This window comes from Malaya genurostris, chromosome 1 (assembly GCF_030247185.1).
Source record: "Malaya genurostris strain Urasoe2022 chromosome 1, Malgen_1.1, whole genome shotgun sequence".
NCBI lineage: Eukaryota > Metazoa > Arthropoda > Insecta > Diptera > Culicidae > Malaya > Malaya genurostris.
The window spans coordinates 96,436,235-96,453,383 of record NC_080570.1 but is presented as its reverse complement, the minus strand read 5'-3'; the positions used below and the strand labels follow the sequence as shown (position 1 = coordinate 96,453,383).

At 30.8% G+C, this 17,149-nt stretch overlaps 1 protein-coding gene across 1 annotated transcript; it reads right to left on the bottom strand.

Annotated features, from left to right (window-relative positions):
- Positions 1–5,491: 5,491 nt before the first annotated feature.
- On the bottom strand, positions 5,492–12,303 carry LOC131425166 (protein obstructor-E-like). Its single transcript, XM_058586811.1, has 5 exons — positions 12,096–12,303; positions 10,887–11,081; positions 6,186–6,395; positions 5,902–6,115; positions 5,492–5,765 (listed from the first exon to the last, which is right to left on the bottom strand). Exons 1-5 carry the CDS (start codon positions 12,142–12,144, stop codon positions 5,723–5,725), a joined length of 711 nt encoding a protein of 236 aa, XP_058442794.1. The 5' UTR covers positions 12,145–12,303; the 3' UTR covers positions 5,492–5,722.
- Positions 12,304–17,149: the final 4,846 nt, after the last annotated feature.

The following is a 17,149-nucleotide window of genomic DNA, read 5'->3' as shown; positions in this document are numbered from 1 at the left end:
TTGGAAGCTTCCCCATATTTATCTTTTTGAAACGATATTTCTCACACTGTTTTGATTTTTGCATGTATCTCGAAGTAGTCGCATGCGTCATTTTTGAACCCAACGTACTGGATAGCGGAAAATATTGCTCTCAATAATGGGTTTCGGCCTTGAGTAACTAAAAAACCCATTTATTGAATTTCGATTTTTTAGCTGTAATAATGTTAGAATTTCTGTGATATATTTCATTAATAATATCAGTGATAGGATTGCGAATGGTAATTTATTGAATGTAGAAAGAAAAATATTAAACATCCTTGTTTTTTATAGATCCGTCTATGCTCGGGAGAAAAAATTATTTGTACATTATATAGAATAGTAGATATCAAAATGCTAGCATTGAGTTCTACAAGAAGATTAAGTATACTACTAGTAAAAATCACAGCCAAAAGTTGTAAGGAAAGGGATCAGTATATATAGATAAGCAGCATTAGACAAAAGAAGTAGAATGCTAAGATCTTATGGATAGATGTTTGGCTCTGTGAGTGAATATACCATAGTTGTTCAAAAACAGTGGATATGTATATACGAAAACTAGGTTATATTTAGTTACAAATGATTGATACCATAAAAATGGAACAATTCGGAAAAACTTTGCAAGAATCTACTAATTATATGAGGTATACGGAGAAACGGGATACAATTAATTATTTTGAATTCAAAACTCATCCACAGTAAGGAAAACAAATTTTAATATAAAGAGTGAAGAAGAATGGTTTGCTAATTGAGTTTGGGCGAATTTAATGGAGTCGAGTAGAGTGAAGCTATTGTAAAAAGATTCATACAAATAAAAAATTAAAATTGCAGTCCATTTCAAAAAAAATAATATTAAATTCAACTGAAATGTGTGTCATGAAATTTGATCAGAATATGTAAGCTAATAAGGTGTCATGGAAGGATGTCCAGAGTAGAAACAAAAATGTTGAACGAAAATTTGTCATCACACGATGGTTTGAGTTTAGGAACAAAGCAAAGTTGGAATATTAATCTTTAAGACATGATGGCAAAAGAACAGAACAGATACTCCATGGAATATAGAAAAAGTAAAGCAGAATTGAACAAGGTAAATAGAAAAAATCGACAGAGAGCAGATATGAATAGAATTGAATAAAATTGAATAGAATTGAATAGAATTGAATAGAATTGAATAGAATTGAATAGAACTGAATAGAATTGAATAGAATTGAATAAAATTAAATAAAATTGAATAGAATTGAATAGAATTGAATAGAATTGAATAGAATTGAATAGAATTGAATAGAATTGAATAGAATTGAATAGAATTGAATAGAATTGAATAAAATTGAATAGAATTGAATAGAATTGAATAGAATTGAATAGAATTGAATAGAATTGAATAGAATTGAATAGAATTGAATAGAATTGAATAAAATTGAATAGAATTGAATAGAATTGAATAGAATTGAATAGAATTGAATAGAATTGAATAGAATTGAATAGAATTGAATAGAATTGAATAGAATTGAATAGAATTGAATAGAATTGAATAGAATTGAATAGAATTGAATAGAATTGAATAGAATTGAATAGAATTGAATAGAATTGAATAGAATTGAATAGAATTGAATAGAATTGAATAGAATTGAATAGAATTGAATAGAATTGAATAGAATTGAATAGAATTGAATAGAATTGAATAGAATTGAATAGAATTGAATAGAATTGAATAGAATTGAATAGAATTGAATAGAATTGAATAGAATTGAATAGAATTGAATAGAATTGAATAGAATTGAATAGAATTGAATAGAATTGAATAGAATTGAATAGAATTGAATAGAATTGAAAAGAATTGAATAGAATTGAATAGAATTGAATAGAATTGAATAGATTTGAATAGAATTGAAAAGAATTTAATAGAATTGAATAGAATTTAATAGAATTTAATAGAATTTAATAGAATTGAATAGAATTGAATAGAATTGAATAGAATTGAATAGAATTGAATAGAATTGAATAGAATTGAATAGAATTGAATAGAATTGAATAGAATTGAATAGAATTGAATAGAATTGAATAGAATTGAATAGAATTGAATAGAATTGAATAGAATTGAATAGAATTGAATAGAATTGAATAGAATTGAATAGAATTGAATAGAATTGAATAGAATTGAATAGAATTGAATAGAATTGAGTAGAATTGAATAGAATTGAATAGAATTGAATAGAATTGAATAGAATTGAATAGAATTGAATAGAATTGAATAGAATTGAATAGAATTGAATAGAATTGAATAGAATTGAATAGAATTGAATAGAATTGAATAGAATTGAATAGAATTGAATAGAATTGAATAGAATTGAATAGAATTGAATAGAATTGAATAGAATTGAATAGAATTGAATAGAATTGAATAGAATTGAATAGAATTGAATAGAATTGAATAGAATTGAATAGAATTGAATAGAATTGAATAGAATTGAATAGAATTGAATAGAATTGAATAGAATTGAATAGAATTGAATAGAATTGAATAGAATTGAATAGAATTGAATAGAATTGAATAGAATTGAATAGAATTGAATAGAATTGAATAAAATTGAATATAATTGAATAGAATTGAAAAGAATTGAATAGAATTGAATAAAATTGAATAGAATTGATCAGTATTGAATAGAATTGAATAGAATTGAATAGAATTGAATAGAATTGAATAGAATTGAATAGCATTGAATAGAATTGAATAGAATTGAATAGAATTGAATAGAATTGAATAGAATTGAATAGAATTGAATAGAATTGAATAGAATTGAATAGAATTGAATAGAATTGAATGGAATTGAATAGAATTGAATAGAATTGAATAGAATTGAATAGAATTGAATAGAATTGAATAGAATTGAATAGAATTGAATAGAATTGAATAGAATTGAATAGAATTGAATAGAATTGAATAGAATTGAATAGAATTGAATAGAATTGAATAGAATTGAATAGAATTGAATAGAATTGAATAGAATTGAATAGAATTGAATAGAATTGAATAGAATTGAATAGAATTGAATAGAATTGAATAGAATTGAATAAATAGAATTGAATGGAATTGAATAGAATTGAATAAAATTGAATAAAATTGAATAGAATTGAATAGAATTGAATAGAATTGAATAGAATTGAATAGAATTGAATAGAATTGAATAGAATTGAATAGAATTGAATAGAATTGAATAGAATTGAATAGAATTAAATAGAATTGAATAGAATTGAATAGAATTGAATAGAATTGAATAGAATTGAATAGAATTGAATAGAATTGGATAGAATTGAATAGAATTGAATAGAATTGAATAGAATTGAATAGAATTGAATAGAATGGAATAGAATTGAATAGAATTGAATAGAATTTAATAGAATTGAGTAGAATTGAATAGAATTGAATAGAATTGAATAGAATTGAATAGAATTGAATAGAATTGAATAGAATTGAATAGAATTGAATAGAATTGAATAGAATTGAATAGAATTGAATAGAATTGAATAGAATTGAATAGAATTGAATAGAATTGAATAGAATTGAATAGAATTGAATAGAATTGAACAGAATTGAATAGAATTGAATAGAATTGAATAGAATTGAATAGAATTGAATAGAATTGAATAGAATTGAATAGAATTGAATAGAATTGAATAGAATTGAATAGAAATGAATAGAATTGAATAGAATTGAATAGAATTGAATAGAATTGAATAGAATTGAATAGAATTGAATAGAATTGAATAGAATTGAATAGAATTGAATAGAATTGAATAGAATTGAATAGAATTGAATAGAATTGAATAGAATTGAATAGAATTGAATAGAATTGAATAGAATTGAATAGAATTGAATAGAATTGAATAGAATTGAATAGAATTGAATAGAATTGAATAGAATTGAATAGAATTGAATAGAATTGAATAGAATTGAATAGAATTGAATAGAATTGAATAGAATTGAATAGAATTGAATAGAATTGAATAGAATTGAATAGAATTGAATGGAATTGAATAGAATTGAATAGAATTGAATAGAATTGAATAGAATTGAATAGAATTGAATAGAATTGAATAGAATTGAATAGAATTGAATAGAATTGAATAGAATTGAATAGAATTGAATAGAATTGAATAGAATTGAATAGAATTGAATAGAATTGAATAGAATTGAATAGAATTGAATAGAATTGAATAGAATTGAATAGAATTGAATAGAATTGAATAGAATTGAATAGAATTGAATAGAATTGAATAGAATTGAATAGAATTGAATAGAATTGAATAGAATTGAATAGAATTGAATAGAATTGAATAGAATTGAATAGAATTGAATAGAATTGAATAGAATTGAATAGAATTGAATAGAATTGAATAGAATTGAATAGAATTGAATAGAATTGAATAGAATTGAATAGAATTGAATAGAATTGAATAGAATTGAATAGAATTGAATAGAATTGAATAGAATTGAATAGAATTGAATAGAATTGAATAGAATTGAATAGAATTGAATGGAATTGAATAGAATTGAATAGAATTGAATAGAATTGAATAGAATTGAATAGAATTGAATAGAATTGAATAGAATTGAATAGAATTGAATAGAATTGAATAGAATTGAATAGAATTGAATAGAATTGAATAGAATTGAATAGAATTGAATAGAATTGAATAGAATTGAATAGAATTGAATAGAATTGAATAGAATTGAATAGAATTGAATAGAATTGAATAGAATTGAATAGAATTGAATAGAATTGAATAGAATTGAATAGAATTGAATAGAATTGAATAGAATTGAATAGAATTGAATAGAATTGAATAGAATTGAATACAATTGGATAGACATAAATTAGAACAAAATTGAAAATATTTGAAATGAATCGAAATGAATTTGAAATGTACAGTTAGATTCGTTTTGAGTTGATATTATTCAAGATTTTAAAATCAAATTTATCTTATTTTTCTCATTTTTGGTAAATCGATGGACTGTAGGAAAAAGCGAAGTGGTATTAGTGCTCTTAATATCTTATTCATATTAAAGATAGATCATAGGGAGAGATGGTGGCGGGGAACTGAAATTGTGAAGAAAAACATATTAACTGGATGTCTACTCATCTTAAAGATTTTACCGTCATGTATATTAATCTATTATTTGAAATATCCATGATTTCATTTTGATAAATGTCCATATCCATACTTTGAAAGGTTTAAATTTCAAAGCGGATTTTAATTGAATCAAACCGTTTTTTTGAAAAATTTTGGAAACGGTAATTGCTTTGTTTGCGCTAATCATTTCATACATGCCAACAGGAGAATAGTAAAATTATTGTGGCTATGAAGAGAAATACATGCACTTTATAGAAAATAGCGGAATAATGTTGCAGCATTAAAATTGTTAAATTGAAAGGGAAATGAGAAAGTGTGAGATGAAAAAAGAAAGAAAGATTCGTTTGTTAATGATTTCTACGCGAACGTGTTATTTGCTTAGAGCTGTTCATACAACCTAAATTTGTTCATAAATCTACTTTTGAAATCACAAATTGAAATATAGCTATTGATCTCCGAAATAAGTTTGAGTTCCAACATCGAGAACACTCTGTTCTCATGATCCAGTAATCCTACAGCCATTCCTCACATTCGAACTCAATTGCACACTTTATGTTGTAGTCTTTATAGGTTCTTAGTGAGTCTTCTTTTCCTCGTCATCTTTATACCAGTCTTTGCTATAGAATGATAAAATATAATAAAGATATAAACATTACTATTTAATACAATCTTGAATCTTTCTTCTTATTAAAAATGTTTGAATAATGTTTGGTCACATGCGTTACATATTGTTTGAGTTAAACAATCGCTTACCATTCCGGCACGTTATCTGGAGTATCGCAACGCTGTACGTCTTCATTATACACTAGGCCAGCATCGCACTGTCCTTGGCGAGGCTCAATGCCATTCAGACAGTAGTAAAAACGCGAACAATCGGTTGGGTGTGGATAATTGGGATGTGTGATAATCTGGCCATTTTTGTCTGTCCTAGTTTCTTTTGGACATTGGAAACCATCATTTAATTTTTCTAATCAATTGATGGAAATAATGAAACGTTATTTACGCAGTTTCTCGGATTATTACAGAAAAGGTCTTACTGTTACTGTTGCTACCACAACCGGTACGTGCTGCAACATCAGCCCAAACGCAGGTTCCAGACTTTTCATCGAAGTGCAACCCACCCGAACATGTCATTTCTAATTCTTCACCATTGATGCAACTGTAGAAAATATTGCAGATTGCTGGATCCGGATGAGTGAAGAATCCATTCTTTCGAGGACAGTATTCGGTGGTACCTTTTGGTTCCTCTGAAATTGTTAAACATAGTTTCGAAAATAATTGTGAGCGCGATATGTAGAAAAAATGCGTTATGTAAATTACTTTAACTATTTGTTCTAAATGTTCTAGTTGCTATTCAGGTTAGGGCATAGATAAGATAAGTACTCAAATTGTTGAAGCTTTCGTCTTTGATACATTCAAATACCACATAGTATTAATATTTCTGAATAATGTAGTGTAGTGGGCATGAAATATTCGTAAAGGTTGTCAACGTTTCATCTGATACTGATGAAATGATCAATATATTTTTATCGGTTAAGAGACTGTATATTTCAAATTTCTAATAGTGTTTTAAAGTATTTCATGAAAATCCAAAAATTAGTTGTCACCCTTTTCTACATATTTTATAGATCTCACCATCGTGTCATTTGAAGTGGTATTGAATTGAAGAGTTTTGAATTGCAATGAAACTACAGAAAAATTTACTAACACAGACCGGACTATTGACAAGGATACTTTAGTTGTTTTTTAAAAGTATAAATGCTTCAAAATCAAACCAAACCGCGAGTGTTTTATTTTTAATAGCGGTGTTTCATTTCACGACCACCATGATTTGTGTACAACTATGCTAATAGGAAACAGGATACTGGTGGGATTGTTTCTTGAAGATATTTCAAGGTTTTCCTCAAAGGATTAAATGTACGAATTGAGGGCGAACTTTCCGACGGCTGTCCGGAGTTTCATGAGTTTCGGAAGGTAGTCGTTTCATACATCGTATTTCAGTAGGAAGTACATATTAATAAGAAACACGATAGAATTTCAATGTATTCTCGGTAGTCGGCTATCCAGAGCAATGAACACATGATAATATTATTCGGAAATTTACTAGCAAGCAATCCCTTCTTATGTTGCATGATAGAAGTTAGGATTTCTCGGTTTCTTGTAGCCACATGCATCGAACTAACAATCCTTCTCTTCCCAAGTAGATGCATTCGGATGTGGTCGGCGTCGGTATTGATCAGCATGCAGGGATCAATGCAGTTTACACAATGTAAAACCACGTGATATTCCCAAGCACGTTGTTTCAGGAAAACATTTAGCAAGCCTGATTGGTTCTGATCAATAACGGAGTAACAACATACGGCCGGTATCAATCTCTAATATGCTAATGCTAATTTTAAGACTAAAAACGAAGTTGTCGCCGTTCTTTTTAATTGTCGCATCAAATTTTAAATTATAATCCTAATTAGATTATTCTTTTGTAATACTTATTACAAAATAAATTATAAATCTTACAAAAGAATGTTTATTTTTATAGAATGTGACCAGCGCACTATTTTAAAAAATGACATTATTATTTCTAATTAGGATTATAATTTGAAATTTGATGCGGCAATTAAAAAGAACGGCGACAACTTTGTATTTAGTCTTAAAATTGAAGCTTTGATGAGCACATATCACCACATCTCGCCGACACTATTTAGCAACAATATTTGAAAATATTATTCGTTTTTATCACAATGAAATAGTTTTTCTATAACACAAGGTTATAGCCGGGGTAAAATAAAATGAAAATGATAATTTTTCTATGTTGTATCGGTGAAAACTGTGAATGATATCTTTTCGTACAGGTCATCACAGTCGATCTTGCAAGAAGATAAGGATTTATATAGCGAATTTTCACAAACACTTGGAACGCTTTAAATTATTCCTGTACAATCTGTTGAGAGGCCTCGCTTTCTCCAATAAATAACATTTCTAACATCTCTACTGCAAACATCAACTACTAATTGTAAAATTTCATGTCGTATTGTTGGAGTACAGTAAAGATAACAAAGTTCTGCCTAAAGCATTGAAAAGTTTTCGATCAATATACCGGTTCATATTTTCTGGAAAATTATGTAACAATTGAAAATCAGTAATTTTTTTCCGATTAGTACATCATCACAATAAAACTATCAGGTAAAGTCAATAAAATAAAAACCAAACGTAACCGCAGCCTTCCACAATAAATGCAATACAAACACTAATAACACTAATAAGTGATAAATGACGTGTGTGTAAACAATTAAACTTATTTCGAGCCCGAAAAGGAGTGATCCGAATTTTTAAAAAGGGTACTTAAGAATTGTTTCGTTTCATGGTTTTTGTAGAAGAGTATGTAACATAAGGCTTCTATATAATATTTATTTTCGTTTAGTTACTAAATTGTCAAGAGAACGTCGCAGAATTTTCGCAATACCTCTACATTTTTTTAAAAGAAAATTTAGTAAATACTACTACATTGAATTTAAGTTAGGGAAAATTTATTCAATCATATGTGAGAAAGCTCCTTTTTATCATATTTGATTATTATTGTCGGTACTTCCGGAAAAAATGTACCGGTAGTCGGACTTGGATAAAATTCAGCAAATCATTGATAGGACTATCAATGGTTTATTTGATTACAAACTCTCTGGTAATCAAACTAGAGGAAATCACTAGCCAATATAAAGAGGTAGCTTATGAACAAAGTATTCCTGAAATTGACATTTTTATACTGAGCACCCTACCTCCGTAACCAGGGGTTTGATCCGAATGAAAATTGGGATATTCTTATGACATCTTAAGGCTTTCCATCGCTGAGAAAAGTGAGTGACATTATTTTCACATTTTTGATCACCTTGTTTTTCCGGAACCGGAAGTTGGATTCAAATGAAATTTCGGAGCTTTGTATGCAGCAATAAAACTTTCTATTTAAATCTAAGTTTGTGAAAATCGGTTTTAATTTCACATTTTTGGTGCATATCACCCTGTAATTCCGGAAACGGAAGTTTGATCCAAATGAAATTCAGGAACTTTGTATGAGACCATGAGACCTATCATTTGAATCTAAGTTTGTGAAAATCGGTTTGGAAATCTCCGAGTAAAGTGAGACATTATTTTCACATTTTTGGCGGATATCACCCTGTAATTCCGGAAACGGAAGTTGGATCCAAATGAAACTCAGGAACTTTGTATGAGACCATGAGACCTATCATTTGAATCTAAGTTTGTGAAAATCGGTTTGGCCATCTCCGAGAAAAGTGAGACACTATTTTCACATTTTTGGTGCATATCACCCTGTAATTCCGGAAACGGAAGTTGGATCCAAATGAAACTCAGGAACTTTGTATGAAACCATGAGACCTTTCATTTGAAGCTAAGTTTGTAAAAATCCGTTTAGCCATCTCCGAGAAAAGTGAGACATTATTTTCACATTTTTGGTGCATATCACAATATAATTACGAGCCGGAAGTTTGATCCAAATGAAATTCCGGAACTTTGTATGAGACCATGAGACCTTTCACTTGAATCTAAGTTTGTAAAAATCCGGTAGGCCATCTCCGAGAAAAGTGTTATTTTCACATTTTTGGTACATATCACCCTAGAATTCCGGAAACGGAAGTTTGATCCAAATGAAATTCCGGAACTTTGTATGAGACCATAAGACCTTTTATTTGAATCTAAGTTTGTGAAAGTCGGTTCGGCCATCTCCGAGAAAATTGAGTGACATTAATTTCACATTTTTTGTGCATATAACCCTGTAATTCCGGAATCTAAGTTAGTGAAAATCAGCCAACTCCAAGAAAAGTGAGTGACAATATTTGTCACACATACATACACACACAAACATTTGCTCAGCTCGTCGAGATGAGTCGAATGGTATAAGACATTCGGTCCTCCGGGTCTCGATTCAAAAGTCGGTTTTTGCAGTGATTGTATAGCCTTTTTATATCAGAAAGATAAAGAAAAACATTTTTTTTCGTCACTAGATAAACGTAAACAACAAACTGTTGTAACTTATATTATAGAGTATTTCGAATGGAATGCTAATATCACTAAAAATGGATGAAGAACTTTTTTGTAGATAATTCTGCATAAAAAATTATCCTACGTTAACATTTTGCGATATTTTTGCTAATATTTTTAACTAAGAAGAATAGTCTTTCTGAATTTCTTTCGACAAAATTTAAAATTTATGTTTTCCTTTTCCAAACCCGGTGAACGACCATAATTGAGTTGGAACCGGGCCAAAATAAACGATATCAGCGAAACACAGTTTTCATTTTAAAATTTTAAAAGCACTTTATATTCAAAGCACCTTTTATTGTTACAGAAAAGAAAAATGTCAATTAAGTTACAGTTAATATTGCACATAATGTTATCAATACCTAAACAAATCAAAGTAATATGATGTGTACTGCAATTGGTTTTGCATCACACCAAGCAAAAATGCAATTTCACTTCTCGTTGTAATTTTATAATTCAATATTTTCCACCCGAGCCTCTTAAACTAGCCAACAGTTAATATTGCACATAATGTTATCAATACCTAAACAAATCAAAGTAATATGATGTGTACTGCAATTGGTTTTGCATCACACCAAGCAAAAATGCAATTTCACTTCTCGTTGTAATTTTATAATTCAATATTTTCCACCCGAGCCTCTTAAACTAGCTTTGACTAGGCTTCAAGAAGATGACAAAATTATACTTACGTAACTCAAGGCGGTCACCGCAATCCACGTTGAAGGGTTGATCACATTTGTTGATAAGTTTGATTGTTGGGTCGAAAACCAGTCCATCAGGACAGTATTTCACTGTAGCTACGCCCTCATCGCATTCATAGTATTTATCGCATTGGATTGGATCTTCGAACTGTCCTCTGTTTTTTGGACAAGTGAATTGGGCATCTGTTAGTGGGGAATGAATAGCAATAAAACATAAGTTGCCATTAAAATGTCACGACGGTTTTGTAGTTATGTAGGTCGATTGCATAAGCGCATTTACGGTAGGTAGCACGAATTGTAAGAGAAACCGAACGAAATGAAATGAATGGGCGCACCGACTCCCACGAGTGATATTATGAAAATATGTGTTAATTTCCAATTCACGAAACTACTCGATTTCGATTTTGTTTCCACTCTGTACGAATTCATTTCGTGACGCCGATCGAGTTCTGTGATCAAACGTCGATTGTTGCGAAACCAGACACACTGGATTGGCTTTTCAAAACAAGTTTCTTATGCCGCCGAGAAGCTGAAATTGTTACAAGGTTTCTGTTGCATGCTGATGCTGGTTAACCTTTCAGTACTGCATGGCATTTTAAATTTCATTGGACCTTTTGGCTGGATCCGCCACGATATTCCATACATTGAAGTAAAAAATCGCTTACGTTTCTTCAAATGATAAAATACTCACTGTTCTGCTAGCCACATAAGCGACGAACCTTATTGTTAAACGCACTTAACATTTTATGTATAATAATTATCCGAACCGATTACACGTACTATGAACACATTCCATGCTGACAGTGGACGTTCAAATGAGGCTTGAAATGTTTGGCGCCACATGCTTTTATAGCTTCAGTGACCGTAAGGCTCTCACTTTCAGTCACATAGGCCTTCACGTTGACACACTTCACCATAGTTAAACCCGCCTAAGCTAACTATTACGATGGTAGTAGGGCCATAGATATGCTCTACTGGTTTTATTTCATTTCGACGACGTTATTGACGCTTAATCGACTTTGTATTATGTATACTCATGCGGTGTTGACTTTAGGCTAACGCATTGAAGTTAGTCAATTTTGGAATGTGTGTGGTTAAATATGATCAAAGATGAATGAAAGTGAGACTATGGCAAAGTTTTTGGCAGATTGATTATTCATTAAATCACATTCACGGAATGCATCATAAATAACTTACACGTAGCAACGATAGCACATGTTGCTATTACAATGGTATATTTGAACATTTTGTTCTGAAAGATCACTGCGTCCTTTATATCAACTTTCGGCCCTCTAATTCGAGGTACCAGTTAGAACCTTTCACGTAGGCTAGCTTTTTAAGCCAAGACACCCAGACTGCCCAAAAGTTGACGGTAAACTACAGCACGATTGTGATGAGACTCTCACTTTTGTCGACTCCCTTCCGTGATCAAGCGAACCGCTATGCAACTGGGTTGGGCTGAAAGGAGATTGACTGGTTGTTAGTAGAAAAACAAAGAAGAAATCGAACCAGAAACTGTAACTAGCAAATATCTTTGCGCACATGCTTGAGAGGGAGGAAAAGTAAATTAGTTCCTTCTCTTGCTGTTAATATAGGCAATATTGTTGTTTTCCTTGCATTGGCCGTTTATTTGAACAGTATTAAAATTCTTCTGTTATTACCAATATTTACAGAAATCAGAAATGTTTCGACAGACATTATTGGCAGATTTCTATACAAATGATTCGATAATTTTTACAAATTTCTGCAATAGTGATGAACACAATGATGTTCCGGTTAGAACTTTGAAAAATGTATCGGCTTCAGCCAACTGAAGTTTTGAATTATTTAGGGAGTGCACAATATTGCAAAACAATGAACCGATCTTCACAAACTTAGATTCAAATGAAGGGAGTTACAGTTCCATACACAGATAAAAATATTTTGTGAATTTACATCTATTTTCATGCACATATTTGGAGCCGGCAATTAAACATAAAGTTACATTACAATTCTGTAGGTTTAAATGTAATTTTATCACAAAACTAATCGTTAATTGAAAGATACAGTTATATTCATTGAAAATTCAATGCAGTCCAATTTAGTTTTGCATCGATGAAGGTTTTCAATCAAAATTTTGATTCAACCCATATCTATTCCATGTTACTATTGATTTACATGTCGTGTAAATTTCATTATTTCTTTCTGTGTAGACTGCAATCAGCGTCTATCAAAATCCAATATATTTTATCTAGATTCTCTGGCTCTAGGATTACAGGATGATGAGAATTACGTATTTTATACAATCAAGTGAGTGATGACCCAAAAAAGGAGTGAAGTTAGCATAACTGATCACAGCTTTCGCTATTCGATGACCAAACAAACTCCTTTTATTCATACCTATTTCTGGTTTCCAGTCATTCAACATTAAGATCGACATGAGCAAATTTGATCAAGAAAAAAGATTCATTACACCGCTAGGTGAATAATAAAATGTTTTACTAATAGATTGCAATAATCGAACTTTTCATTTTACTAACCAACTAATAAGTTGGTTCGCTTCCTTCAAATCTTATGTGCTTTAACTCCTTTTTGTTTGTGTTAGCGTGTCTCTTCGATTAGGACTGATATGATCGAATGTTACTGACTTTGCAGTTCTTTACGTTTCTAAATTTGTAGTTCCGTTGTGATCCTTTATCACGATTATCTTATAATGTAACGTGGGTCTTATGTCGGTATGATAGAAGCTCTTAGTAAAATCACTTGCCATAATAACATAATTTCATTCCCTTTACTCATCTCTAACCCAAATCTTGAATATCGTGACAAATTGTGCTTGCGTGTGAAAACTATTTTCCGAGAAAAACGGAATTAGATATAATTACACGGATAGAAAAAAAATATTATGTCGATTATGTCACTTGTACGATTACATCTCCGAAAATTGAAATGTCAACCATATAATCTTCGAAATCGACTTACATCCTAATTTTAGTCTAAAACGAGGCCAAAATTGTTGATAGCGGTTAATCAATATACAAAAACCTATTTAATTCACCTTGTGGTGTAATTAGACTTTTTTCATATTACCTATATGTTCAAAAGTGTCACTAGAAAATTCTGTCAAAAATTTTTTTTAATTTAAATAAGATTAGAAACATTCTCTGGGTTCAAACTAACATAACCTTTTCAATTTGTACAGTTATGCCAAGTCAATTTATTATTATTATTATTATTATTATTATTATTATTATTATTATTATTATTATTATTCTTATTATTATTATTATTATATTATATTATATTATATTATATTATATTATATTATACAACCAACCTTGTACGCTATATGAAGTGAACAAAATACATTGTGTGCTTCGCTCGAAAGGTGATTGTGTTTTTTTTCTTTCGTACCAGCATGTAGCGGTTTTGCATCGTTATTTTGTATGACAGTTTGAAGCTTTTCACACTCATCGCCATATAATATCGGAACCGGATGTCGGATCTGGATGAAACTGCATAGTATGTTTTAAAAAATGAGAGCTTCAATTTGAGTCATGAAATGTAAAAATCGGTTTAACCGTTGCTGAGAAATCGAAGTGGGTTCCGTTTTTGGAGCATTTCTTCACTATTATCGGTGCTTCCGGAATCGGAAACCGTGGACAATTAGTCCCAAAGTGGAATTACATATCCACTAACTGACAAGATCTGCCAACTAGATGAATTTACCAGTAAGTTTTATAAAAATTTTCATTTCGTTCGCCATCATTTGTAAAAAATAGTCAAGAAATTGAAAAAAATTCACTTATCACGTAGAAATACCGTAACGTGATCATCTTAATCAACTTTTCGAGAATTTTAAGGATTTTAGGACCTTTTAATTTAGTTTGTAAAAATCGGTCAAGAAATTTTCGAGAAAATTGAGTGCGCATTTTCTCATAAATTTGTACATATTATCTTGTAATTTCGTAATCGAAAGTCGGATAAAGATGAAATTCAATAGCAAACTATGGAACAATAAGACCTTTCGTTAAAATCTATGTTTGTGAAAATCGCTTCAATCATCTCTGAGTCTGAGTCTCTGAATATAAGATTTTTCTTTTGACTTTGTGAAAATCGGTTTGAGTGTCATTATTTGTCACATACACACAGACATTCATACATACATAAATATACACATACACACAGATATATTGTGATCTCGACGAACTGAGTGTATGACACTCGGCCCTCGGTTCAAAAGTCGGTTTTCACAGTGATTGGATAGCCTTTCTATATGAGATAGGCAAAAAGTGAGCAGTAATGAGTTTTAACGTTTACGTCACTTATGCCATGATTCCACCGAAACCGTAAGTGACAGCCACTGGAACTTTAAAACTGTCTAATGAATCAATAGTTGTTTTCAACCGAGCCTAAGTTTGTTGAAATCGGTTCAGCCATCACGAGAAAATTGTGAGGAGAGAAAAAGCGCGTTTGGTTGGTTACGTCACTTATACTGCTATATTTACGGAACCAAAAATCACAGATATTTGATCTTCAAACTTGACCGAATGATCGAATAGCAACTTTCAAACAAGCTTAAGTTTGTTAAAATCGATTCAGCTATCTTTGAGAAGACACGAAGAAATCAACGCGTTTTGTCGGTTACGTCACTTGTACCATTATATCTCCGGAACCAGAAGTGACAGGTATTTGATCTTCGAACGGCCAATGTCCCAATAGTAGCCTATTGAACTAATAATCATAATGAACCTTCGAGAAAATTTAGCGCAAAAAAAAATCGTTGAAAGGTGCACTGACATACACAAATATTTTCCGATCTCGTCGAGCTGAGTCGAATAGTATATAATACTCCGAGGCTCCGTTCGAAAATTCTGATATAAAAAGATTGTGATTGTCATAGCAAAAAATTGAGTGCTTTGAATTTCCGTATCTTTGAGACCGAATATCACAATAGACCGACTCATATACCATTTGACTCAGTTCGTCGAGATCACAATTTCTTACAGATGGCTGAACAGATTCTTACAAACTCAGATTCAAATGAAAGGTCTTATGGCCCCATAGATCGCTATTGAAAATTACCTAGATCCGACTTCCGTGATATGCACCAAAAACATTGAAAAAATTATCACTCTCATTTCTCATAGATGGTTGAGCCTGGTTTTCATAAACTTAGATTTAAACAAAAGGTCCTACTGTCCCATAGTGTGTTATTGAATTTTATCTTTATCTTTATCCCACTTCCGGCTCCGGAATTACAAGATAATATGTGCAAATCTATGAGCAAATGCCCACTCAATTTTCTCGGAAATTTCTTAATCGATTTTCAAAACTAAGATGAAAATAAAAGGTCTTGAAATTGAAAAGCTGATCCGAATCCGACTTCTGGTTCCGGTATTGCAGCACGATAAGTGAAAATTTTTCAATCGTTTGACAAACAAATCGTTTCGATAATCAGTTAATTAAATCAGCTCTGTAAAACAATCGATGTTCTTTACTCATATTATCATTGACATGAACAGACGCAGCATTGAAATGCCGTATTCTATCAAACATCCAACGTTCCCCCCTCAGGTACGCTACTGCGTAGGCCACTGGTCTTACAAACCAGTTGTCGTATGTTCGAGCCCCGACCTGGAGGATTCGTAGTGTCAGTAGGATTGTAGCACGAGCCATGCAATGATTCTGTACACTCTGAATCGGCTGCGAAGTCTGTTGAAACAGAAGGTCAAATTCCAGTACAGGAATGTAATACCAAGGCTTTGCATGGTTCATGCATCTGCACTACTCCTCATTTTTTTTTACTGCAGAGTTTTGAGTACTAGTTTTTTGTCGCAAATTTGAAAGAATTGGTCAAATCTCCAAACTCTAACTTACGTCTATTTTTAAGAGACTACAATCTAAAAGATACGAAATATAATTCAAATCTGTTTTCAAAGATCTATGATACGCTCTCAGGATATTATCCAAATATCGAATATTATTAAATTTACAGTACTTGCACACTTCAAGAAAACCTTGTGATCTTACATCTCTTAAGATGATAGATAGAGCGCCGCAGTTCACGCCAATGAACGTGCAAGAACATCTAATATTGTGTGTTAGGAAAATTCTTTGACATGAAATTCATTGAAATAAAAAAATACTGATAGCGACAAAGTATGTCCGTTAATTGACTGTAATATTGCACAGCAGTACAAATCTGCCTGGCTGGTAAATTGTGTGTTAAAATTCATACAGTCGCACTTGATAACCGATTTCAAATTTCA

Bases quoted from the DNA above. Each gene is read 5' to 3' on its own strand.
- LOC131425166 (XM_058586811.1), bottom strand. From the start codon at position 12,144: ATGTTCAAATATACCATTGTAATAGCAACATGTGCTATCGTTGCTACG. The intron at 6,396-10,886 runs GTAAGTATAATT...TAACAATTTCAG, and splicing joins CGGTGACCGCCTTGAGTTAC to AGGAACCAAAAGGTACCACC. The intron at 6,116-6,185 runs GTAAGACCTTTT...TCAATTGATTAG, and splicing joins TTGTGGTAGCAACAGTAACA to AAAAATTAAATGATGGTTTC.